The following is a 27,640-nucleotide window of genomic DNA, read 5'->3' as shown; positions in this document are numbered from 1 at the left end:
GCTGTTAGGGAGAATTCTCATTTATGGCCAATTTTCCTCACCTAGTGAGTCCCTCAGCAGCTTTTATGGATTTCTGGGGTTTATTTTTATTCCACCTTGTAAAAATGTAAGCCTTTTTCCCACTTTTACATGTGTTTTGCCATGTGTATTTCTACTGTTTGTGTGATCTTGGGCTCTGGAGCTACACCACTCCATGAGACCCACTTTTTTGTGTGCGTTACACAGCACCTTCAATGCAGTAACACAGGGTTGTCTTTGAGACTTCCCACTAACTCCATTTTTCTGAGGCCGACTACTGTCCCCCAGAAACATGTAAAGTTGCCATTAACTATAGTCACTTTAAACTGCAGACCCAGTATACCCCATTTTACATGGAGTATTGGAAAGGGTTAACTCTTATCCCTGTTTGTCTGCGCCTCTTGGAGCTTTGTTTCGCTCCCTTAGCCTTAAGACTTGGCTGGTGGCAGTGGTACCTACCCTAACTTTTTTACCGCGATTATAGTATATAAATGTGGTACTGTTTTAGGCTATTGTATTAGCCTCGAACATAAACCAGCTTGCCCAAATACTTTTTATTTTGGCTCCGGTCAGGTTTAATCACCATTTCTTTTTGTTAACGTCCTTCTTGTGTTTTACTTTTCGTGCCAAACCAGGTTTGCCTTCTTTGTTCGCCGTCCGTTTTGGCGGACTTCTGTCCAGAAGCTCTCTTTTGGCGTCTGGGTGTCTAGGTGGGTTGAATGTGAGGGCGGGGTTTAGTCACCCCCTGCACAGGGTCTGCTTGGAGATCCAAGTCACACTTTGTGTCCATTGGCTGAAGTGGTTGTCCGGGCTGGACAACCCCCTTGCTGTGTGATTGAGTCAGGCTGTGTGAATGGGGGATTTTGGCATAAAAGGCAAGACTCTTGGGCTGGGAGTCAGAGTCGCCACTGGAACTGCAAGAACCGAAGAGAAGCAGAGAATAAGACGGCTGCTGCAACTCTCTAGTCCCGGTGAAGCCCTGCTGCAGTCTTGAGCTATCTACCCTTCAACAACAGAAGATCCAGTCCGGAGTCTTCTTCCCTTGAGCCTGGTGGGATCAACCAGCTCACCTTCAACAGCCAGTGGATCCTCTGCTTGGTTGAAATCGCGGCACACAGTTGTAGTGGTCCGGATAGCCATCTGAAGAGCCTCTCCTGTTTTAAAGGAGCGCACCTTTTATTGACTGTTGCTTCGCTGCTGCTGGCCTCATCCCTGGGTAGTGCAGATCGCTCCAGATGTCCTCTTTATTGTCGCCACGACTGAAGCTCCAGGAACCGTGAGTCTGCAGGAACTACCAGGAACAACTGCCGTAGCACCAGCTTTTCTTCAAACAAATAAGTTACTGTGTCCAACTTCGAGGAATTGGGGTGAACCCTTTTTCCTCATCAAAGGCCTGTGCTTGTGTTCCTCCCCTCTTATAACTGTTGCTTCCCTTTTGACAATACCAAAGTGCTCCTGGCAATCTCGAATCGTGAACTGTTCTAACCTTGTGATCCTCGATAACAGGACCCCTGTTCCATGTGACACTGGCTCAGGCCTATTGACTTTTATCTACGTTTTAGAAACTGTCCTCTGATTCTTTTTGCCTTGACAAAAGTATTGCCCATGATTTTTATCCCCTATTCTCTTTTGTTAATTCATGTGCTAAGTGTGTTGGACTTCGGTAACCTTTCTCCTCGCGGGTATGCTTTTCTTTCTTAAGACTGAACTTCATTACTGTCAAAAAGTGATCGCGTATTAACCCACGGTAACGCCTTTGTTTCACAACACCGGTCTGTCAAATCCAAATGTACTTACCTTGAATTGATCTACACAAGCGGAATTGGTGGTTTGTAGTATAATTGAAGTGTGGTTTTATTTTAATAGACGTGAAGTGTATTGTGAACAGATGGTTTAAAAATAAATGTACTTTTATTTTTTAACCAGAAACCTTGAGTCAGTGTTTGCTTGAATCACAGTAATTGTAGTCCTTTGTGTAATCTCGACTACTGCTCATTTGCTCTTGAGATAAGTCTGGCTGCTCAGCCATTGCTACCAATACAGGCTTGTACCAAAGGTGAAATTGCACTACCACTTGTAGTCTTAATTGTGTGTAGTGGTCACCAACAGGCACCCACCAGGTTATATTTCCTACATATCTTTTGCACCTGTAGATTCGCTTTGGACACCGCCCTGGGGCCACCTCTGGATCTATCCAGCAGGGGGTCGATCACTACATTCAGGCCCCCTCCGCAACCCTATGGGGGCATCCCGACACCCGGCCAGCTGCAACCATCACATGCATTAGCATTGTTCACATTCGGCCCATATGAGTTCACTAGTGCTACTTTCACCCACACCAGGACAGCCCATACCAACAAGGCACCTTCCCTCGTCATCCCTTGCCACTGAGACCAGGCGAAACGTAGCCCCTTTGCTATCAGGATTGCCACCCCCCTTGCATAGGACGATTATGAGAATTATCTGTGGCATCCCCAGTGAGAGCCTCACCTGTGTTCCGAAGAGGGGTCTCCAGAATAAAGGCCACCCTCCACTTAGTGCTTACAAAGATACTGTGGTACCTTCCGAAGCTTTGAGGGGTGGTTCCCCCCTCCCCCAATGTTCCAGGTGCCTCCCCCTAAGGGCCATTCCCACACATCAATACCGGTCAGGCTGGGCCCGGTGCCTCCAGACCCTCCCCAACTATACCTCCCCACCTCCCCTACCTCCCCAACAGGTAACCCCAAACCTGCCCCAAGAACCCACCCCCCACACACCCAACCACACAACAGAAACAATGCTGCACTCTGGCGCGAATACCCATCCAGGCAGGTGTCCACCCGGCGGTAGCCATACCACAATACCGAGATGGCCCAAGCCACTAGATAAAAACGGCGGTGGCCCGCTGTCAGCTGTTAAATGGCAGTCTACTCTCCCATGCTCTTTCACACCTGTGGCCCCAACTTCAGGGGTCCTCCTGGCCCTCCCAGCCCGGATGTCTGGCCCCATTCCGGGGTCTTGGATAGTTTGGACAATGCGACCTGCTGATCTCATCCAGGAAAGAGCTTGCTGACTCCGGGGACAGGAAGAACTGCGTTCTCACCTCATTCTGAATACGTAGCTTCGCTGGGAACATGGCTGCACTGCTGCCAAAAAGGCAGGGCAAACTGGAAATTTGTTACTGTCGTACTGCAGTTAATCCTTCTACCTGTCCAAACGAAGGATCGTGTCCTGGTCCCTGTAATTCAATAGACAGGCTATGATGGGATGTGGAGGCACCCCAGGTAAAGGCCGGGCTGCCGTGATACAGTGTGCTCTCTCAATCACAAACAGGGGGAAAGCACAGCATCACCAAAAACGTCTCTGGAAAGGGCTTCAATTAACTGCTCCATCCTGGTCTGCCCCTGGCCCTCCCTGATGCCGACTAGCCGGATATTATTCCTGCTTGCCCCACCCTCCAAGTGCTCATTCTTGGCGTACACCGTCTTGAGCTGCACCTCCAGGGCTGACACCTGTTAGGAAGAATTATCTTATAAGGCTAATTTCCCTTACCTATAGAGTGCCCCAGCAGCTTTGCTGGATTTGAAGGGTTTATTTTTTTCTCCTGCTAAGAGTGAGACCCTTTTTTTCCCACTCTTAGACAGATTGCTAGTATGTGTTTTAGGCTATCTTGTGTGCTTATGGTCTATGGGGTTTTTCTCACCCTCATAGGAATCATCTTTTTAACATGTGTGGTACACAGCACCCTCTGTGTCGTACCACAGGGGTGTCGTAGCGACCCACAGACAGACTCCATACCCTGGGACTGACTAATGTCTCCCAAGGCATGTAAAGTCCCCATTGACTTTACTGGTCAATAATTATGAACTAAACCAGTACAACCCATCTTACTATGGAAGTACTGGAAAGGGTTAATAGTTTTGCCCTAGTGTTCATTTTCGAGGGAGTACCGTACAGTCCCTCTCTCAAAAGTTTCTGGCTGGTGGCAGTGGTTACTACCGTAAGTATTCGCCGCAAATATTTCCCTATGGGATTTTCCCATTGTTCGAGGCTACCACTTTTACTGACAGCCTCTAACATACCGCCGGTTTATTTTAATATTAACTTTACTCTGGTAGGTTTTTATTGCCAGAACTTTAATAATATTTCTTTCTTGTGTCTTTCTCTATAATCCTAACCCAGGTCGGGGATCCTTTGTTCGTCCTTTTGGCAGGCTTCTGCACAGAAGCCCCCCTCTCGGCGCCACCGAGTCTGGGGTAGACAGGATGTGTGGGAGGGGGAATAGGCACCCTGGACAGGGTTGCCTACGCAACCCAAGTCGCACTCTGCCCTGATAGGCTGGGGGGTTCTCCCGCCAGGAGAGCCACCCCACTGTGTGAGTGACAGCTAGGCTGTATGAATGGGGGTCTTGCTGCATAAAAGCAGGGTCCTGAGAACTGGAGGACAAGACGTCGCCACTGGAACTAAAAAACGAAGAGAGAAGTTGAAGACATCTGCAACGACTGAACCACCGGTGAAGCCCTGCTGCAGATCCTCACCACTTTTCTCCAACGACTTGAGAAGATCTTCCTCTGCAGGAGTCTTCTTCGCTTGAGCTGGTGGGGCCAACCAGTTCGCCAATCACCTTCCCGGACCTGCCTTGGTCGAATCGCTAGTGCCCTGCACTCGGAGACCGGATAGCCAGGCACTCGTCCACTCGGACCGCGATTTAAAGGAGTGTACCTTTTATTCATTTGGCAGCACCGGGGCTGGTTTCATCCCTGGGCAGTGCAGTAACTCGAACCTTCCTCCACGACGAGTCTCTCTCCCTCTGCTGGATTTCCCGAACTGCAGCAACTGCCAGGAACTACCGCCCCTGCAGGAGCCTCTTCTACTTTAAAGGTACATTGTCCCGTTTCGTTGGGTATCGCTAAAGGTGTTTTTAATCCTTTACTTACCTACTGGGTTGGCCGCCCCTATCATCTAACATTGTCTTTCACCTTCTGCAACCGCCTTTTCGAATTGTTAAACAAATACTTGACTGCAGCTATTATAACAGTTTGATCCTGGGCACATTTGCCAGGTACCATTGACACTGGCACAGGCCTTTTGACTCTGGCTAAATCTGTTACAACTGCCTTCTCTAGATTGCTTCTCACCTAGAAATGTGTTGGTGCACCTAACTCTTATAACCACCCTTTTCCTACCCTTTTTTAAACTTCTGAAGTGCCATTTTGCTCGGTTTTCACCTCAGTATTGCATATGCTAAAGTACTGCCTTGCCTAACTTGTTCACAATCAACTTGGGAAGTGTTGCTGGTGTGTTAGAGTCTAAACCTGTATAACTTGTCCTTTCCCTCCCTTCCGAGAAATTGTTAAGAGTGCCATTTCTGCTTGGTTTTCACTGTGCCGTTTTGCTCAGTTTTCATCTCTTGCTCAAACTTGTCTACAATTTAAATAGGGAGTTGTGTATACTTTTCTTGACTGATTTAACTTGCTTTAATAATAGTGATTTGTGTGTGATCAGAGTGTATAAAATAAATATATATATATTCTTTTTGATACCAAGCTTTGGTCAGTGTTTCCTTGTTCCGTAGTACTGAAGCCCTAATGTGTAAACTCTGAATACTGCTCATCTCCCTCTTGAGATAAGTCTGACTGCTTAGCCACAGCTACCAACTATATCTTTGTGGTACAGACTGATACCAAAGGGGATTTCTTGCATGTACCTGTAGTCTTAATCTTCTGTAGTGCTCTCTAAGGGAACTGCACAGGATTCTGCCTAACACCCTAGCCGTGAGCGACACCGATCCATCATCCAAGCCAGACACCTTGTGGCTCCACTTCACCCAGATGTCCCTGTGCTTGTCCAGCCGATGGTTTGGCATGTCCACCTTGGAGGAGAGCAATTCCAGCCCATCGATGCCCAGGAGTATCTTCCTAATGTCCTTCCATGCACCGGGAAGCCCCTCAGGGAGCAGACTCTACAAGCCACGATTACCCATACTGGGACTGCACCCCGGCGGTCCTGGAGGAAGGCCCCCTCAAATGTGAGCTTCCTCTGCAGCCTATTCGTCTTCCCCATAGTGGACCTTGGATTGGCTCACTGCCAATGCAAGGGCCAAGCAAGGAAAGAAAAAAGAAAACAGGGACACTGAGGGTCGATAAATCGACGCAGTCGGGGGAGGTGGCCACAGGCTCAGACTTCTCGCCAACATCACACCCGTAGGCCACACCACTCAGTCACCAGAAACTACCAGTAGGACAGGACCGTATCACCTCGCAAGGCACCTCACCGTCCAGCCCTGCAGCCCACCGCGTCTTGTTTGACACCAAGCAAACCGCCCACTCCCTGTGCACCAGGCAGGGGGAACACCGGTTTGTCCAGCTCAGGCCAACTCTGCTGCACTGTTCAGGGCCCTAACCTCCTCTCATTCCCCGGGATCCAGCCTCCTCACTGCAGGCACCAGCCAGGCTCCTCTTCGGCAAGATAAGGAGAGCAGTCTCAACAACCCAAGAGGACCTTCCGCCAAAAGTTGCCACCCGGGGGAGTCACTGGATGGCCCCAAATCACCTCCTCTCTAGGGCAGTCACCACACTAACTGCCCCCACCTTCTCCCCCTCAGTGGGCCACTCCAGGATTCACAGCACTGCTGGCATGCTGTCAGCCACTCAGTACGGTGCTCTCTCCCCCGCTGCTGTCCTGCTCCTGAGCTCCCGCCAAAGAACCACAGGTCTAAGTAGGGCTGCCACGCCAGCCGGGGACCTCAGGAAGTATTGCAGGCCCCCCCCCACATGCAGCCACCAGTGCAGGCCGGGTTGGATTCTTGCTCTCTCTTATTGCAGACCGCAAAAGCCGGCGACGTGCTCAAGACTGCCTCCACTAGTTTCTGCAGCTCCAGCTGCTAGTGCTGCCGCCCGTAGGCTGTGCTCACCCATGCCCTGCCAGGTGTTCCAGTCCAGGCCTCCACACACCACCAGCCAGTACCTGTGTCCTCACTTCTTTCACCATTCGCCACTGCCGGCAACCCGCGGAGGCAGGCAGGTTCAGCACAGCGCCAACTGGTGTCTTGGCACCAAATGAAGCCGGCCGGGACCTGAGCCCCCTGAGAAACGTCACTGATCTGAGGAAGCAGCTCCGCTCCAAGGGCACAGCCAAGTTGGATAGCCCGGCTCTGCCAGATCATGGATGTGCTCGGCACGGGCAGACCACTTTCCAACCCCAGAATATACCAACAAAGCACAACTGGCCACCTCTTAAGCTGGCATTTGACAGGTTATTAGTGAGCTGACAAACGGGGATTGGATGAAAATATCGAATAAAAAAAGACTGAATGCACAAATAGTGTCCATTCCGTCTAGTAGAAAATAACTACTACCAAAATACCGACCAAGGGGAGCATAGTTACATAATTACGTACTATGTCCCCCGATAACACCACATGTGTTGCGGGGGACAAAAAAAAAATGAATTACATAATGCAAACAAGTGGTGTTTGAAATTTTGTAATTTGGTCTTTTGGTTTAAGAATTTATAATGTACAACCGACACAAGGAGCTCACAGAGAGTCCGCCATTCCTGGACGACCTCTCTAGCGCCACCCAGGAATCATATTTTTGTTCAATTTAGAAACAAGTTTGTTCCAGACTGGTGGACAATTAATTCAATGGTTGCATATTTGTACGTGTCATTGTTGATTAAAAACCAAACCCCCAATGGATGTTTTTCATCATCACATAGAACAGTAAACAGAGTGATGAGGTATTCACTTTCCTAAGGTTTCATACCTGCACACAAGGGAATCTACTCACACAAATGTTGCTCCTTTTAGGTGACCTAGTTTCCTTTCAATGAGTGCCATTAGGTATTGTATTAAAGACATTTCTTGATATTCAAGTTTTCTCAACAGGGAAGGAGGCAAAGAGTAAATGCCATCCAGAGAGGTATGTTTTTAACTACTTAAAATGTCATTTACTCGAAGCTGGGGCAAGCATTCACTGGGTAAAATAAACACATTGCTGATTTGAAGATGGCAGAAATGAGCTGCCACAACGAACACTATACTGTAAACCACACCCCCCCCCCCCACCAAGATACATCGGAACAAAGAGGCTTACATGTTTCCCATACAATTATATCGCAATACCAAGAAAAAACAAAATTCCATTGTTTCACTCACCCACTTTTCCAAAAGGGTCATCTTTGAAAGGATCACCTGAAGAATTAAAAATAGTTATGTGAAATGGGAATCTAGTCATGAAATATCCATTGTGATGCTAAGTACAATATCAAACACAGCATTCTCACATTTGCTAATCAAGTTTCACAACACTCACCAGGTCAGTAAATACGTTTGAGCTGTAAAGTTAATCAATTAAGATGAGTCACTAAGAATTCCAAGGACCTGCCATGGAATAAAGGCAAAGCTTTTTACTTAAAATATCCAACAGGTTAAGTGTGTTTGCTGTACTGGATGGAAGCCACAGTGGGCTGCCATGTTCTCACTGCCTGCATCCGGAATCACAAAACGCAATTGAATCTTCAGAATCACTTCACTGCTCCTGCCCAGATAATGCCGACTCAGTGAATTTGTTCCAGGTCAGCAGGAGGCACTAGGATGAGGACCAACTTCAGGAGGCACACCTTACATTTAGGTTTATTTAACTGTAGAACTCTCGCTGCATATTGTTAACACTTTCTGGTCCTACCACTCACTATGCAACTGGGGCAGCATTTTCATAGACTATGCTCCTGACCGCTTCAGAACTGCAGCGGGTGGGCAGAGTGCGACTGCGGCAGAGAAAGGCTTGATCACAGGCTCTTCACGGCTTCTGTGCCTCCCTGCACCAACAACCACCATGCATGACATCTGAAGATGCCTTTAATCCACAACTCTCATGCTGAAACAAAGACTTCTCTGGACTGCTCTGACCTGATGTGCCCCTCTTTTTGAGGACCTTCCTATGCCAAAGTTTCTACTTACTTTGGTGACGACTTACAAAATGTATTGAAAAAAAGAGCGTACCAAAAAAAGCATGCAAGAAATATTTCTTTAAGGTGCTTCAGGTGTGATTAGGTATTGCACTAACCCAGGTTTGTTCTAAAAAATATTTGGCCTTAGGGCAAATGTTAATATTCTACATATAATCACAGTGAAATTAACACAGTGGGTGTTGAGATGTATTTTCAGAACAAGTCCTGTGGGAGGGTTCTAAGAAGCAACACCCCCCTCCCCTAATTAACAAGGTAATTGACACTTAGGTCTAGCTAAACTATAAAGTTACCAGATAGCCAACAATAAAACACTTAAAACACAGTTGGTTATCCTCGAGATACCCTATTCTCATCCCTACAGATCAGGGGTATATGAGCCACTTTTACTCCCTATGAATAGGGAAATACTGCCAAAAAGTAGCCCCAGCAGCTGGCTACAGTCTTCAAAATAGTTGACACCACCTGTGCCCATGAAAACGGGGTCGACATCTCCTTGATCTCCCGTGTCATCAGCGCCGAAAATGATCAACATAGTGCTGAAAAAATCTGATTGGGAGTTCAGGGTGAAGGTTGTTGATGTCGACGGCTTGTTCTTTGGTGCCGACAGCATGGCCATAGGGGTCGACTGAGATTGTGACGTCGAAGCACTGGTACCTTGAAAAGCGCAGGACGGGCCAGACGTGAAGGATTCATTGACGTCTGAGCGCGGCTTTGCCTCTGCGGCCTGCTGCATAGGGGGTGGAGGGGGGGATTACCCGCACCTACAGCGGTATGCTTCTTAAACCTTTAGTGTGGGCGTGGCTGACAGAGGACGCCAACGGATGCTTCCTTGCTGAGCTCCGTGCTCCCTCAAGACCCTCAGCCCTGGAACCCCCTTCCAGCAAGTGTTGCACCCCCCAATGGAGACTTTCAGGGGTGTCTGAGCGCCTTGAGCACCTGTTGGGCGAGTTTGCTGCGATGTAGTGCCTGGCAGCGGTAGGAACCGCAACTAAGCTGTCGGTGCGGGCCGCCTCCTCTTGCCAAGGCTGGCGACTCGGAGAGCAGCTTAGCAGAGCCTCGGGGGACCCTGAGTGAGGCCCGCCAGAGCTGAAGGTGCATAGTATTGGTCGGCTGGGGGCTGCGAGGCGTGCATCGAAGAGAAGAGGGTCCCCTCCCCGGCTGGTTGGATTTGTCCCGACCTGCTGTTCCGTGCCCCTCGCCCATCCCCGCACTGCCGGCAGCAGGACAAGCTGCGGGGGAGAAGAGGCCGGGGCGGCTGCAGCAACGGCGGCAGGCAGCAAGACGCCACCCCAAGTAAGGAGGTGTCGGGTGGGCTGAGGGGGCCGAGAGTGCAGTGGGAACACAGCGCCATTGAAACCCATTGTGGAAGTGGCCTGGCGGCACCCGAGGAGGCAGATCGTGAGCACTGAGCACAACGGAGAGGGGGCTCAGGCAGCCGCGCTGCTAGCGATTGCATCGGATGCGGTAGGCGTTCGCCCCAAAGTGGGTGCGGCCATATAGATGTTACACTGAGGAAAAGTTAAAGATGGTGACAAACTGAGCTATTTTGGCTGGCCCCGGACGCCCGAGCACCCGACCAGACAGCCTGACACCCCCTTGGGGGCAGAATGGAACACAGAGGGCCCGAAGATGGACACCAGATAAGGTTGGCAGCCCCTCCTCATGAGCTAAGTGGGAATTCTTAGCCCGGCAGGACAACGGATATAAAGGGTACAGTAGCAAATGAAAACAAGAAAAGGTGCCCCCTGCGAACTGCTTTCTGCAATCCCCGCAACCGAAGAGCCGCTGGCTCCTACAGTGTTGGTTGGTGGGCATCCAAAGCAAGGCCTCGGACTCCTGATGCCACAAGGCATGATAGAGGAATGGCGAGCCCAACACTATGGGAGGCACCCATGAGATGGTGAAACAGGTGGAGGATCTGAGATGGTAATGAGCACCACCCATGCATGCTTGAAGGCAACAGTGGGCCAGTGACAGAGCTGCTGGAACAAGATAGGCATTGACAAGTGAGGGCGTGACTCGAAACAGAGGCAAGGGGATCAGCTATACAAACCACCATGTCCAAACAAGCAGCAAAGCAGAAAGGAGCCGCGTCTGGTGACATTAAAGCCCTGATGCAGTCTGCTAACACCCACAAGGGTAGTCAACAGGCAATCGCGCAGATTCACTCACCGCCTCCAGAAAGCGCCAATGAACCAGAGGATCCTTCGATTAGAAATCAGACTTGCTGGCAATGCTCGAAGAGCTTAAAAGAGACATTAAGGATAGTGCATCCGAAGTGGCCAAATCAATTGTGGATCTCAGCAGAGGAATTATGGCGGTGGAGAAGAGGGTTGACGAGATGAAAACGGCAGTGGCGGAGCAAGGGTAGGAGCACGATCTTACCAGGAGAGTGGCAAAACTAGAACAGATGGATCGGGTCCAGACCAAACAAGAAGATGCCGAAAACAGGTCTAGGCGAAACAATATACCTATGCGAGGGATCCCGAAATAGGTGGTGGATGCCGACCTACAGCAATATGTAACAGACCTGTTCAGGCAGATATCGGGTGCGGCGGCGGATAGAGAGATTGTGCTGGACCGTACACATCGGGTATACTCCACTTTCCAAATTAGCAAAAATCTAATTCCAGATGTGCTGACCCAGGTACATCTCTTCCAATTGAAGGAGGATATTATGCGAGCGGCGAGGGAAAGAGAACCAATAATCTTCTGAACCGCACCCATCCAGCTCTACCAAGACTTGGCCCAGGCCACCCTTGTGAGGAGAAAAAGCTTGAGGGTAGTCACGTATTGGCTCAGAACCAGAAATGTACAATATCAGTGGGTGTTTCCAGCGGGGCTCTGCTTCGAGTGTAAGGGGTAGCGATATACAATCTTGATATGGACGACCTCATGAGGGAGGAAGATGTAGCCGAGAAGGGGGTTAAAGGTGGTCACTCACCCGCAGACAAGGAAGGAGGGGTCAGACCGGAGATGGAACGATGGAGACCAGAGCGACCCCGGCCGAAGTGCCGGTATAAAGCACCCAAGACTGCCGACCCTACATGAGAACCACTCGCAGAGGGAGTAGGGAGTAATCAGGGAAGCATCCCCCTGAAAGCAAAAGGCCAACCTGGTGTAACGCTCACCTGATTCCCGCAGAGGCGCCGGGTCTTGACTGGGTGACTGCCGTATCTTCAAAGGTGATGTGTAACACACGGTTGGCTCTTTGGGCTGGACCTCTGTGCACTGTATGTCTGACTCGAAGAGTAAGATGTCTTAGGTAAGTGAACGCCGAGCTCTCCATCTGCCTCGGGGCAGGGTGCCGTAACCAGTTTCTTCACTGGATAAGGGTGCAGGCCTCTTGACCTCAGAGGACTGCTGTCCGTCGTTAACTGCACGAACGGTAAGTTCTGGGCACTTCAAATGTCTTAAAAGTCTTTTGTAATGATATCTCTTGTTTTGCAGGGTTCCGGCAATGGCGGATGGCGGGCTGATGAGAGTTGAGGATCGAACCCGCGTGAGGAATAGAAGCGCCTGGAAGCACGTAAGTAAGCGCTTGTAGCCTGCTTCACGATGCGCACTAACTGTCCCTTTTATCTTGCAGGTACAAGTTCGGAGCTTTAGAGAAGCTGAAGGGTGCTGGAATACCCACTGGATTCGGCGTGGGAAGGAGTAATGGCACGTGAGTAATAAAGTTGCCCAATGTCTTTAAACGCACCTTCTTTTGTCTTTCAGATGCGGGATGCAGCGCCGAAGGCCTCCGGAGCGTGCGAAGAGTAGGTAAGCTTTTGTCTTTCAGATGCCGGAATGCAGTGCGAAGACCTCCGGAGCATGCGAAGAGTAGGTAAGCCTTTGTCTTTCAGATGCCGGAATGCAGCGCGAGGCGTTGGTGACAGCCGATGGACCAGGTAAGAGATGCGCTGCCACTGAAGACCGTAGTGCTAACCTGTTCTTTCTTTGTCTTTACAGGTGCTGCTGAAGACTGGATTCCAGGATGGTAAGCCTTTGTTCCCTTAGGCCCAGGATCAGAAGCAGAAGACACGATGAGCGTTCTGCTGCAGAGAATGCAGAATAACACAAAGCAAGATTCATCCATCGGGTGTGGTTTAAATAGCCTCCTGTAGTGCTTAGGTGTCTCCTTCCACAGCCTCGCCTAGGTAAGAAAAGAGTTCCTGCTTTCCAGAAGAGTTCCAGTGTTCTGAACCTAGGGAGTGGCTCCTGCCCCACCCAACAGGAAAAGTAGTCCCAAACAGAAGAGGATCAGGGGTTCAACTGGCAGGTAGGTAAGCAGCATGGTCTGCTGCAGGTAAGTCCACCCAAGCATTATGAGCCCGGCACTTCCAGCACTGGGACTGGGCATCTTTATGAGCCTGGTGCCACTGGCGCCAGGACATGGTCCAAAAGGTCCCAATTGGGACTGGCTGGCACTCGGAACCGGGGTTATGGGTCTGCTTCCAAGGGAGTCGGGCAAGTCCTGATCTTTTGGAAGCAGAGATCATGACACCTGGAGCTATGGGCAGGGGGATACCAAGCTTGGTGAGACGTGACATGGTCGCGCTCCGGAGGCCTACAGAGTAAACTGTGAAGGGGAAAATAAAGTACGAATGGGGAAGAATTAGTATTGAAGAATATGCTGGGGGGGGGGGGGGGAGTTTGGGTCCCCAAAAGTCCCGGGGGTACACAAACACCCAGTGATCCACTGTGGTAAGCATGGTGGAAGTTACTGTTAAAGGTTGGGGGGTTGTTATAAGTTTGGGTGTTGAGGGCATGGTTACTGAATGCAACAAGTGGGTGAAGGCATACACGACTCAGGCGACAATCACAGGGGTGCGGATAAGCTCTATAGCAGACGAAAAGACTCTCACCTGCACCTCAAAAATGGCTGACCTAAAGTCCGTCACTGTACTTAAGGTAAATCAAACACTCCAAAGAGAACCTAACTCCACAGTTTGGGGTTTACCATCACTATTTATACAAAAAGGAGAACAGGTGCATAACAATTAGTCTAATAAGTCTCATCTGTCTAGCGAAGAATATTAATTATGATCTATAACCATTGGTCCTGAAATAATTGACTTAGTACACAATACATTCTTATAAATTTAATCATTTTAATTCTCCAAAATCAATAAAACACTACTAAAAAACTTGTTTAAAACACATACAATATAACCCAAGATTTAAACCCACATGGTGGGTATAACAACAACCTAATGGGATAAATGACATCACAATTAACAACATGTACATTTCAACAACACAACAATTAGAATGCAATCTGTACTTAAACAAAGTGTCGATTCACAAACAACCATATCCCGACATGTTTCAGTTCTTTATAGCTTCTCAATGCTTGAACTTTCTTCAGGGGAAAAAAATGTGCTTTCACATAAGTTCTTCACCACCATGTAATCCCAGGTAGAGAGCACGGCGATCCCAAATGAGGCCACCTCTAAGTGTAGCTTTAGTAGTGCAAATGTTGATGTCAATAACTTCAGACTTCTTCAATCAAGTCTATTTTATTATATGGGTTCTCAAGGTACCCCTTCTAATTCCAAGGTCTGCAAAAACCAGGCTTCACAGACGTTCACTTAGGAAACGCTTTAAGGCTGATACCGAAGTATCACGTGTGAGTAGTCTTTCACGTACACTCAACTCTGATCGTACAAAACTTCAAAAGCTCTCTTGTGGCCGCAGCATGTACGGGCAACCTGAAGTCTGTGACATTAAATGTCCAGGGGCTTAATTCCCTGATTAAAAGAAAATCCATAATGAGAAGACGCATGGATCTCCAGGCCGCAGTTGTGTGGCTGCAGGAAACGCACTTCCTCCCCGAAGGCAAACACAGGTTAAGACACAGAGCATTTCCCATGCAATACCTGGCTTCCAGTGGGTCCAAGAAGAGGGGAGTAGGCATACTGATAGCCAAAGGAGTTTGGTTCGAGAGAAACTATGTTAAAAGGGACCCAGAGGGTCGGTACCTGGCAGTTGGTGGGATGTTGATGGACCAACAGGTTACCTTGGGAGCACTCTGCCCCCAATGATCAACAGGAACACTTTGTTAGAACTGTTGCCTAAGATTGCGCAGTGGGGAACAGGGCAGATCTTGATAGGGGAGATTTCAACGGCGTAATGGACACCTCGATGGATAAAACCCTCCCAGCCACCTCCAATGATAGCACCTATACACTAGCCCTAGCTCGATTCCTTAAAGAATGACATCTGATCGAAACCTGGCGGTTCTTTCGCCCCCAGGACAAAGCCTATGCCCATTATTCCGCAGCACATAGAGGCTACTCACGAATCGATATGGTGTTGATCTCAGATACCATGTTCCCACAAGTTACTGGGATAGACATAGGGGTGCGTTGCTTGACCGATCATGCACCGGTTTCCCTGATGGTGGAACTACCTGCTCCCTTGCCGCAAGCCTGGAGGCCATGGCGGCAAAATGAAATAATCCTAAAAGACCTGGCACTGAGGGCAGATATAGAGCGAACCCTAAACAACTATTTTCAGGAAAACACCACACAGGGGGTAGACTGGTGAACCATTTGGGACGCTAGTAAAGCAGTGGTGAAGGACGAGCTCATTGCACATACGGCACACTTTGTCCAGAGGAAAGAGAAGGTAAGGTGGGAAATGGAAGCGGAAATAAGCGACGCTGAGGCACACTATGGAAACAAAGGGCCACAGAAGGCATGGCGGGCAATTAAAAAAGGCAAGGCGGCCCTAGAGGCACATCTGGCAGACTAATCTGCTCAACTCCTCATATGTTCCAAACAATCGTACTACATACATGGGGATAAAGCCAATTGGTTCCTTGCGGCTCAACTAAGAACGCAGAAAAACAGGAATCACATCACCCAGCTTAGACACCATGATGGTAACCTAGTGAGGGGGTAAAGGGAGATCAGGGAAACAATGCACACATACTACGTGCGAAATTTGAAGGGGGATGAACTATATCGGGAGGCACAGGAGGCATTCTTGAGCCAAGTGGAGTTGCCGCAAATCACAGAGGAGGATAGGCAAATGCTAGAAGCACCCATACTCTCAACGCTCTACCTTCATTTCTAACCATTCTCTCCTCCCCCTACCCAATCTGGTTTCCGCCCTCTTCACTCTACTGAAACTGCTCTTACCGCTGTTCTCAACTCTCTCCTCGCTACTCTAAGCACTCCTCTATTCTGGTCCCACTGGACCTCTCTGTTGCCTTTGACACTGTCGACCATCCTCTACTCCTTACCACTCTCTCCTCATTTGGCCTTAAAGACTCAGTTCTTAACTGGTTCTCCTCCTATCTCTTTAACCACACCTTCTCAGTCTCTTGGGGTGGCTCCACCTCCCCAATCTCTCCACTCAATCATGGCGTTCCCCAAGGTTCTGTCCTTGGCCCCTTTCTCTTTACGCTGTGTACTTCCCTCCTTTCTCCTTTAATCCTTTGATGTCTCACATCATTTCTATGCATATGATACTCAGCTCTTCCTCTCTTTCTCCTCCTTCTCTCCTGACATCCACCATAAACTTTCTTCCTGCCTCTCTGCTATTAAATATTGGATGTCCTCTCACTTCCTTACTCTCAATGCAGATAAAACTGAACTCCTTTTCTTCCTTGCCAACACTCTTCCTCCTCCCTCCCCTCCTCCTTCCCAACTCCCCTTCTCTCCTCATGCCCATAACCTTGGTCTGCACAGTGACACTCACCTCTCTCTTTCTCATCACATTTCCCTCACTGCCAGATCTTGCCATTTCCACTTTTACAACATCCACAAAATTCAACCTTTCCTAACCTTCCAAGTCCCCATCTCCTCCCTCCTCTTCTCCAGACTTTTCTACTGCTCTACTCTTCTCTTTGGACTCTCCTCCTCGCATCTCTCCCCGCTCAAATATGTCTACCACTCTGCCATTCGCTCCCTCTGCCTCCTCTCACCTCACAACTCCATCTCCTCTTCTCCTATCTCACTAGGCTGGCTCCCATTCCACTCCTAGCTCAAATGTAACTTCCTCTGCCTAGTCTTCAAAGCCCTCTATGGTCTTGTCCCTCTGTTCCTCTCCTCCCTTCTCACTTTCTATACTTTTCATTCTCTCCGTTCTGCAGATCTCTTCCTTCTCTCTACTCCACCTTCCTCCTGTGCCCCCTCCCGTTTCCGCTCCTTCCAACTTCTCGCTCCTTTCCGATGGAACCGCCTTCCTCTTCCCATCCGCTCCATCACCTCCTATCCCTTATTTCGCACTTCTCTAAAATCTTATCTCTTCCACTCTCCCCCCTAGCACCAATTGTTTCCTCTCTCACCACTTAACCCACCTCCACCCTCTCCTCCTACCTTCTGTCCCTGTATTAGTACTTAGCCTCATCATAAATGTAAATTGTTTGTTGTACTGTTTTCTGGTTTAGATTCATTGTCAAGTATTGCTTGTTGTATTCACTTGTTCCTCTTGTAAAGCGCTTTGGATTAAAGCACTATATAAATTAAAATAAATACAAATTCATATAACCGAAGTGGGAAGGGCAATAGGCGCCCTGAAAGGGCATAAATCCCCCGGCCCAGAATGATTTTGTAACGCATATTACAGAACGTTTAGAGCCACTCTGGTAGGCCCTTTAACAAAATTGTTCAACTACATACGGGATTCAGGTCGAGCCTCCCGGGATATGGGCCCAGCCACTACGGTTCTATTAAAGCCGGACAGGTACCCTTTGGACTGTGCAAGCTATCACCCCATCTTGATAATGAACGGGGATGCAAAAATGTACTCCACAATTTTGGCCCAGAGATTGCCAAACGTTCTCCCCAAAATAATCCATCGGATCAAGCGGGTTTTGTGAAAGGGCGTCACACATACAACAATATCCGTAGGGCTGTAAGGACCATCGAATGGGGGCGAAGGACGGGGCAGCGGTTCTCGGTGTTGGCTTTGGATGCTTCTAGAGCCTTTGACACGCTAAATTGGGAGTATCTATGACTGACCCTTGAGAAATTTGGGTGCGGTCCAATCTTCACTGAAATGCTCCTGGCCAACTATGGGGACCCCACCACATGGCTAATGTGGAACGGCCAACTTACAGAGCGCATACCGATTAGTAAAGGGACGAGGCAGGGGTGCCCACTGTCACCGTTGATTTTCGCGATGGCCATGGAGTCTCTAGCGCAGAAAGCCCGCGATGACCAGGAAATCCATGCGGTGGAGATAGGGACCACGGGGACCCCAGAAAATCGCACTCTATGCGGACAACGTTTTGATGTTCTTGAAAGATAAGTCTCACTCACTCACTCCCTGCAACCATAAAACTGTGCTTTGCCAAGGTCTCTGGGTTCCACATCAACTACCCTAAATCTAAGGCCCTTAACATAACGAAGACCCCGATCGAGTGCCGGAATGGGAAAGCCGTTACACACTGAAATGGGAGCGGAAATCTACTAGATACCTGGGGATACATTTGGCATCCGAGTATGGGAGGATATATGGGGCTAACATCCCAGAATTACTGAAAATGTTAATAGTGGACCTTAGGCATTGGAACATGCAGGAACTATCCTGGCTTGCTCGGATAACGGCAGTCAAGATGTCCCTTCTCCCCAGGTTCCTCTACGTTGGGTGCTCCCAATATGTGTCCCGGGCCCAGTGATTAAGAACCTACAAAAGGAAGTAATGTCCTTTATTTGGAATAGGAAAACGCCTTGGGTTCCCAAGAAGGTCTTGCATCACCCACAGGCGTTGATTGGGCTGGGGGTACCGGAACTCTGCAGGTATCTATGGGCAGCCAAAGTGGCACTGATGCTGCAACGGTACCCTGGAGAAAACCAAAATAGGGACCTGCTGGAGAACCTGGGATTTCTGCCAGCCACACAGAGGAAATTGAGGAACACTCCTGAAAACGACTAAAGGCACACTATGGTATAGGGACAAGGTGCTGCGGTGGAAAGAAATAAAAATAGGCGGAGGCCCTCTCGCGCCGGTGACACACAACCCAGATTTTATGCTGGGACTCCACCCTGGCTTTTGGACACATTGGGGAGGGCGGGTCAATCCCCAACACTGGGGGACTTGTATGAGGAGGGGATACCCCTGGCATTTGAGGGATGTAGGGACAAGTTTCAAATCCCAGACGGGGAACGCTTTCGCTATACTCCAGTCAAACACTGGATCACAAACACCAAAACAAGGGAAGGGGTACCTGAGACCCGGTAGGCCTAGAACTCACCATGAAAGAGGGGAGGCCGGAGAAAGGGGTGTCAAGACTATAGGCTGATGAGGTGGTACATGATGCTACAGCGGCTGCATTCCATTGACCTGGAGTACCCCCCAAAATGCTGGAGAGGGTGTGGGCAATCAGGAGACTTCATCCATATGTGGTGGGCTTGCCCAAAAGCGGAGACATATTGTAAGGAAATCCTAAGCCACATTAAAGAGGTGGTGGGTGTACAACTCTCCTTAGATCCAACTGTAATCCTGCTGGGAAAGACGGTTGAGGGATGCTATGCGACCTCTGGGTATAGAGCTGCCCTTATCACCCATGTGCTGAGCTTGGCTAGAATCAAACTAGCACAAGCATGGAAAAACAAGCAGGGGCTGGTAGTGGCCAGATGGTGGGTGAGACTGTGGCGAGTGATGGCCATGGAAAAGATAACAGCACTGGCTTATGGATCGATCTCGAAATAAACACATGGCTGGCGTTCCATGAGTTTATGGATGATAGGGAACAAATGTACTTTAAGCCTAATCTCCGCCGCAAGGTTCCCATCCTGTGAACTCTGCGCACTAACAATATGAACTGGCGCATAATGCTCCTTTGTGAACTGGACACTGTCGGGTTGCCTTAACGAAAGTTGGACGTTATATTGCAGATAGGTGGGCGGGGGGTGGATTGTTATAACAGTTAAACTCATGAGTACTTACGTGATAACACCAAGACTGGAAATGATGCTTGTAATTTATGCTCCTGAGAAATAAATAAAATAAGTTTGTAAAAAATAAAAAAACATTTAGAGCGTGGAGGTTTTGAAATCCTCCCACTCCTGGCAAGTGGTAGGCTCCGCCGATGACTAATCAGAAACCTGGTGATGGCGCATCTTTTTCTTACGGGACGAGGAAGAATGGCTCCTTGAGTGGAACTGTTTCTTCTTTTGCTGATGTTCTCTCTCAGGGGGTATGTTGCTCAGTTTTAGCCTCTTAGGACCGAACCGTCGACAGCACGGATATTGAGGGCGGTCGACCCAGCGCAAGCTTAGCAGCTTAATCGTACAAGGATTTCGGCTGCCCTTTGCTGCATAACGCACATCCTTCTGTCCCGTGCTAAGGCACCATAGACATAATTCATGTGGGTCAGTGATGGACACCTTAGTGTGACAATCGGTACACCGCTTGAAACCCAAAACCTAGGCTACTGACATATTGTGTCAAGGAATTAGTGGAGAAAAAAAAAACGAAAGATTTCTGACGAAAACATTGGGTAAACCGAAGACTCAACTGTTCCCATTCAGCGTGTCAAAAAGGAACTGAGGTATGGCCATAGTGACAGTTTATATAAGACGCCCAATGTGATGTCCCGTCCGGAGCCGACGATCAATGGCCGAGTCGTGGTCTACTACACCCACTGTCGAAAACAATTCTGAAGCAGCCAAGCTGGATGGGATATCTATCAGATGAGGTATCTGCGGGAGAAAAGCAATCCATTGAAGTAAAAATACTCCCAACAAAATATAGGAAACTGACATGTAGGACGTTGTGCCCCTGCTTTCACCCATACAGCTCCATGGATATGTTTGGAACAGTAGTGCACATTGTACCACGGGAAGAAACTACTACTAGTGCTTGATCAGAAGAACTAACATGTATATTTTAATGTGTATGAATAACTAGGCGCAAAGGAATCATTTTTACAAAAACATTTCCGTTTTCCAGTTAAAACATATTTTTACTTGCTTATAAAATACTCCCATTGGGAATTGGACTTACATGTGTGCTCCCTAAAAAAATAATTTTACTTCCAACTTTAGAAAATAGGCTCTAACAATACTCCCACTTGAAAATCATATCTGGAGCATTGCCTATACTTTACACTAAAAACAGTAAAAGACGTTCAAATTAATGAAACACGAGATAAAAATGAAGAAAAAATGCATTTAAATTCTAAACCCTATACTAAGTCTTATAAGTAGCAGGTCCATTTAGCTTCTACTGTCTTTCTCTCCAAGGTAAGTAAACCTAGAGTCTCAGAGTCAAAGTTCTAGGTAGGGACCCGAGTAGTGAGCAGGAAATCTTAAGTCACCTCAGAACACGTTTTGACAAAGCCAATAGACTGAGCAAAGTTCCAGAATAAAGAACTTTTAAAGTACTAAAAGTAAAATAAAGTTATTTTTTATTGTATATATGGTTTATTCACACCTTTATACAGTAAAAATGAACAGCTTAAAAAATAAAAAATGTTTAACACTTACAATTCAATTCATTTAATGCTATTTCTATAGAGTAAAAAAGAAAAAGAATTTTATGGAAACTCTCCCAACCCCACAACTCTAGAGGTTACCCTTTGGGGGATGCTTGAATAGAACACTGATTATGCCTGGGAAAGGCAGAGTTAGGGAGTTGACTTTACGTCCATACAATCTCCATGGCAGGATGGGGCAAGAAAACAGGTATGGAGGCTAGTTACCCATGCACGATTTTACGGGTGACCACCGAGGATGCAGTGGCAGAAGTCTGCTTCTGGATTCGTTTGGGCTAGATGTCTGTTCCCTGCTCTTGTGGGATGGTTCTGAAGATGTTATAGGACAACGATGCAGGTACTTTGGGACAACAGCTACAATAGGCCACACTAAGAGTGGAGACCCCCAGCTTATGTCAGATTGGCAGCAGCGAAGTTCACCCCAATAAGAGGGGCAGTAGACATTTGGTGGTGAAGAATGTTCTGCTCAAGGAAGGCTACTCTTCCTTCTGGAAAGCATCAGCAGAGAGAAGGGTCTGCTACCTGCAAAGTCCACCTTAGGAAAGTGATCAGTGCAGTGGATAGGCCTATGCACAGGCTGCACAGCCCACAAGAAAGACCCAGAGTACTAGGTGGAGGGGTTCTCATGCATGCGTCAGGACAGGTTGGTGGCACTGGTTCAAAGGTCAACGCACCAACGTTGGTCATTCAGCATCACAGCGAGAGAGGCAGGGCTTTACTGGGACTTGGCTTCTGCAATGCAAGTCCTCAGTGAAAGAACTTTGGGTCTTGAGCGCAGGTCTTTTCAATGTCTTTGCTTCAGTGGTCGATCTAAGAAATGGCTGAAGGACAACTCTCATGACAAATTTGTGGTAGGGCCTGCCCCAGCCCACCAATGGCAAGGATTTTCACTATTCAAATAGGTAAGAGCTGACCAATCATGGAGAGCCACACACCCCACATATATCCAACAACAGACCTCTCCTGGCTGGAATGTGGATATGGATAACACAGTGCATAAGTCTCGGGAGGATAGCTCAGGGGAAACGTGCTCGCCTTGGAAGCAAGAGGTCACAGAGGAAAACAGGTTCGATCCCCGGGTCCGCGCTTAGAAACCTCTGGGTATCAAGCATGCTATAAAATAACCAATCATATCATTCCCATATCAGGCCAGGTCGCAAAAACCCTCACTTTGCTTGGGAATCCAAGCTGGATCTAACCAAAGTACATGCACAGCCATTTTGAGTATACTTTTCTCACAATGGCATGATGCAGTGAAAACCAGTGGCACCAAAATAAGTGAGTCTAGCTAGGGAAATAAAGCAGAAATTACAGAGCTCCTCATTTCATGTATTTTTGTTTGCTGCAAGAGGCAACCTTCATCGTTAATACATTTTTGAAAAAAGTATGTTTTCCTTTGCAAGCGATTTGTATGCTAATGAACTTCAAAGTGATACATAATGCATTTAAAGAGAAATTATATTAGCAAATGCTTGAGCATATTTGTTTTAAAATTACTCTGGAATAATGCAGTCCAACCAAAACACCACTTATGAAGGGTGAACAATTTCAGAACTCCCACATCGTGGGCATTACAACATTTCCACCTATGGGAAGATTCTTAGAACTACTCAGTTACAGGAGCTTACAACCATGCTCTCCCATCCATTCAACGTTTATTCTTAAATTGAAGCGTTACTGCTGATTGCAGGACCACAGTCCCCCCACCCCCCTTTCGATACTCTGACCTTGCTAACTTCCTTAGCGCAATGTCACGCACACTGCATCACTAGCAATAATGGTTTCCAGGATGCAGGCTGGCTCGTATCATGCCTTTAAATGTTTGGCTCAACTAACATGTCTAGTCCCCTATGCCATGATCACTATTTTCCTCAATGCACTAGCGCCAAGAGGCCCCAAAACCTGGTGTAAACTAATTATCAAGCACCCATGGACTAATTACAACCTAACAAGGCTGTTAATTTGCTACTCTCAAAACCTTAAACTAAACAGTTTGTAACTTGCTTCGGTATTACTTTCAAAATGAGCTCAAAGGGTAGAAAATCAATAAAAAGAAGACAAGCAAATATGTGAACATATTTAAATTAACTGTTTCAGTTCCTATCCTACACAACGTTTAAACTTGGAGAAAGATTAGACAATCATTTACTGCTCTTGATGCTCCATTTTCAGTGGTTTACCCCATATTGTGGCCACAACAAGGCCACAGAGAGAAGGAAGAATATTTAGTTTCCATGGCAACTAGCAATGCTACTGGGATTGTTATTTTTTGTCTCCTGTGTGACGAGTCGGAAGAAGGAGTCGTCCACGCTAAGGACATTCTAGATTATCTTTATTGAAATTATAAAAATAAGGCCCTACTTACTCTATTGCTAGAGGGAAAACCCTACCTATCTCTGAAGGAACTACGGGTGCTAGTCAGTTGTCAGGAAGCGCAAAGTAAACATGTCCTCTGCTCAAACTAACTACATGACCCTACCACTATATATAACTAAATTAAATAGGCCTAGGAAATGGTTTCTTATCCTGGTCTCTTCTTCTCTTCCGATAGTCTCTTTGTTACAGATATTTCTTAATGTAACCTTTCTCGGATAATATCTGTAATCAGCTCTTGTACTTCAAGAATACTCTTGGGCTTTGTGCTTTCTGTGGGTCCTATATTTGGAATGTCTTTTTTTCCAAATAGTCCCTCGTCCTCTTGTTATCACTTGTAGACTCTTCTCAGTCTTTTACTTCAGTGTCTCCCGATTCACAACCCTTTCAGACTGTTCTTGTCAAAGATTCTATTTCTTAGGCTCTTTGCTCTTCTCTTAGTCATTTGATGACTTTCTTTCATTATGTATTTCTATGTTGTACTTTCTCCAGCCTTCAACTCTGCCATAGGGTATCTTTCCTTCCTTCCTTCCAGGGGATATGTTTCCAGTCTCTGTTGGCTCCCCACCCGGGTTGATCAAACCTCTCTTTCATAGGTTCTTCACCTCTCATGTTAACTGTTCTCTTTAACGATATGCCATGCTCAGGAATGAGAAGGTTTCTCTCTTTATAAGACATCCAACTTTACCAATTGGATTATTTCTTACTTGCTTGCTCGTGTTTTTACAATTCTGGTTACACATTCTTATGGTAAAATTCTTGTCTTTGGTACTGGGACGAGTTTCGTCGAGGATAATGTTGCCCTGGCGACCTTACACTTGTCCCAATTCCCCAGGTACCTCTCTGTATGCAGGGGACGGTTTCAGAGCTCGGCTCTCGAGCAGCTGTGGTTTCTAACTCATTCTGTCTTCTGTTATCGGTTCTTTGGGCACTGGCGACCCAAAGCTATTCACACTTCCACAATCGGTAGTCTTGACGTCGTTGTTCGGGCGTTCAGCCCACCACACTGCAAGCGTGGCCACGCCACTACCAGGTTCCTTGGTCCGCTCTTCCTCGTCCTACACCTTCTTCGCAGTTGCACAAGTTGGCGCTCCAGCGTCTTACACTGGCGTTCCGCTGCTCGTTGAAAGTCACATCCTATGCGACTGGCCTTCACTCCACCTTCACAAGGCGCAAGGTCTCGGGGCTTCCTGCGTTCATGGCACCATCCTTCTCCCCTGCTCGGACTTGTCCCAGCTAAACATACGTCTTTCGTTTAAGAGGCATCTTCCTTTCTTTTTGCATTGCCTACAGCCATTTGTTAAGATGCCACACTATCCTTTATAGGAGATGGTCCCATGAATGCGGCTATAGTAAAATCGCCTAGGGAGTCCCTCACTGGAACAGGAGTGCTTGTCCCCAAAGGGCGCCTCTCCCAGTGAGTTCCCACTTGTCTCAACGCCTATCGAAGTCATTGCGGAGCGGGCTCACCTCCCAAGCCTCACAGGGGGAGACTTCACCTCAGGGAGAAGGGATGAATGCCTGCGATTCGTCACACCTGCCACTCACCATGCGTTGTTCTGTAAACATGTCTCAGCACAAGCATGAGTAAACAAACCAAAAATGTAGAGCCCGGAAATTCATGGTGTCCCAGTCCTAGACAGATCTTTTCATCCTAGACTCTTCCTTATCCTAGTCCATCTCCCTATCACAGTCCCTTGTCCAAGTCCATTTTCTCAGTCTCTTAGACTTTTGTTCGTCCCCACCTCTGCATATTTGTATATCTTTTCTTCTTGTCCCCTCACATGTCCTACTCCCCCCTGCAGTCTCTTTCTCACTTGCTCTCTCTTTCTATTGCACTCGATGGGACTTGTGATGCCACTTCGGTGGAAATGACAAGAAGAAATGAAGAAAGAATGAAACGCTGCAATGAGAGTTTGTGAGGGCTCTGGACAGAAAGCATAACATGTGACGTAATCTATGAGAATTTCTCTTGATTATTTTAAAGCAAACCACAACCTAACCCTACATTTAGACCTGCATGTGGTATTTCTACATTTCGCAATTGGGTTCCTCACTTGGTTGTAGGGCATGAGGAATAGATGTAGCTTAAGCTCCATCAAGCGATAAAACGTACAGGCAAGCACAGAGTAGAGCTGCTGCTGCTTCAGTTGGAATAGAGGTGAACGGTAAGGTAGGATTGTTGCTAAAATGTCTCCTAGTCAGAAATGTATGCATGTCCCTTATATCAGCTATAACTAGAGCATTTGTTAGGATGAAAATGGGCCTCGGCCTGATGTGCAAAAACACAGAGGTATGAGCTTCCCTCTATAGCATGACATTTTTAATTTGCATAAATGCAGGAAGCATTGGTTACAACTTCTCTTTTTCACAGAGGGTCTCCATAGCAGTCTGTGTAAAATGTTCGTATTAAATCAGCTAACAGCCATAAGTAGCAGTCACATGATATCTGGTCTTTTTAGCTCGCTGGTTCTTTGATCTGCGTTCATTCTTTATCGGCCAATCACAAACTCATGCATATGCTTTTGGAGATCCTTGGAGCGCGGTGAGTGTGTGCCCAGAAGAAACACCCACCTGGTGTTTGTTTTGCCCAGTAGTCCGTGGGCCCGTGCCCAGGAGCAGGCCCTTGCATCCCCTCCCTCCCCACACCACTTCCTGATTCCCCAGCCCGCCCGCCTGCCTCCCGACCCACCATCCTTCCTTCACTCCCATTGGTGCATCCGCTGCACACACCGAGTCTACCGACTCGCGAGGGCCCCACCGGCTCCTTTGGAGATCCTTGGTGCGCGGCGAGTGTGTGCTCAGAAGAAACACCCACCTGGTGTTTGTTTTTGCCCAGTAGTCCGTGGGCCCGTGCCCAGGAGACGGCCCTTGCATCCCCTCCCTCCCCGCACCCGTTTCTGGTCCCCCAGCGCGCCCGCCCGCCTTCCGACCCACCGTCCCTCCTATTGGTGCATCCGCTGCACACACAAAGTCTACCGACTCGCGAGGGCCCCACCGGCTCCTTTGGAGATCCTTGGAGCGCGGTGAGTGTGTGCCCAGAAGCAACACCCACCTGGTGTTTGTTTTTGCCCAGTAGTCCATGGGCCCGTGCCCAGGAGCAGGCCCTTGCATCCCCTCCCTCCTCGCACCCCTTCCTGGTTCCCCAGTACCCGACCCGCCAAGGCCAAGGGCGGCTCCAACAGAGGCGGATCCAAGAAGTGTCAGCCGGTGTCTGCAGGGGAAGCAGTGGCCAGCCGTCAACCTTCATCCACAAGGACCAGTAAGGTAGGAGTGGCCTGGGTCAGGATTAGAGCAACTACTCCACCCGAGACTCCGAGCCACTTACCAAATCCAAAGTAAAAAAAAAAAATGATTGCATTTCGTGATGTTTAGATTGCACTGATAGGCCTCTCTCCCACTGGGCGGGTCTCTCAAATTTACCAGGGGTCCTGTCTCCTAATCGCATTGTATGATGTTTGGGTTGCACTGATGGGCCTCTCTCCCACTATACAGGTCTCTCAAATTGAGCTGGGGCTCCGTCCCCAAACTGCATTGTGTGATGTTTAGATTGCACCGATAGGCCTTTCTCAAACTGTGCGGGCCGCAAAAATTTTGCAGGGGTCCTGTCTCCTAATCGCATTGTATGATGTTTAGGTCGCACTGATAGGCCTCTCTCCCACTATCCAGGCCTCTCAAATGTAGCAGGGGCTCCGTCGTAAACTGCATTGTATGATGTTTAGATTGCACTGATAGGCCTCTCTCCCACTATCCAGGAATCTCAAATCTAACTGCGCTTAGTTCAGTACTCTACCAATCCCGGAAACCCACCACCACCTAACTCAATTAAATCCCATATCAGCAGACCGTTAACACCCTAAC

At 48.1% G+C, this 27,640-nt stretch overlaps 1 protein-coding gene across 2 annotated transcripts in view; it reads right to left on the bottom strand.

Moving 5' to 3' along the window:
• EPS15 (epidermal growth factor receptor pathway substrate 15) overlaps positions 1 to 27,640 on the bottom strand; it is a 1,698,287-nt gene that overhangs the window by 424,543 nt on the left and 1,246,104 nt on the right. For both annotated transcript variants that reach the window (XM_069642214.1, XM_069642213.1), the window contains exon 19: positions 8,156 to 8,191. In XM_069642214.1, coding sequence (XP_069498315.1) covers positions 8,156 to 8,191 — 36 coding nt within the window. The remainder of the gene's footprint in view (positions 1 to 8,155; positions 8,192 to 27,640) is intronic.

The sequence above is a fragment of the Ambystoma mexicanum genome, chromosome 1q (genome assembly GCF_040938575.1).
Source record: "Ambystoma mexicanum isolate Mex_15411 chromosome 1q, UKY_AmexF1_1, whole genome shotgun sequence".
In the NCBI taxonomy this organism is placed as follows: Eukaryota; Metazoa; Chordata; class Amphibia; order Caudata; family Ambystomatidae; genus Ambystoma; species Ambystoma mexicanum.
Note: the sequence above shows the minus strand (reverse complement) of the source record. Positions and strands in the feature narration are given on the sequence as shown.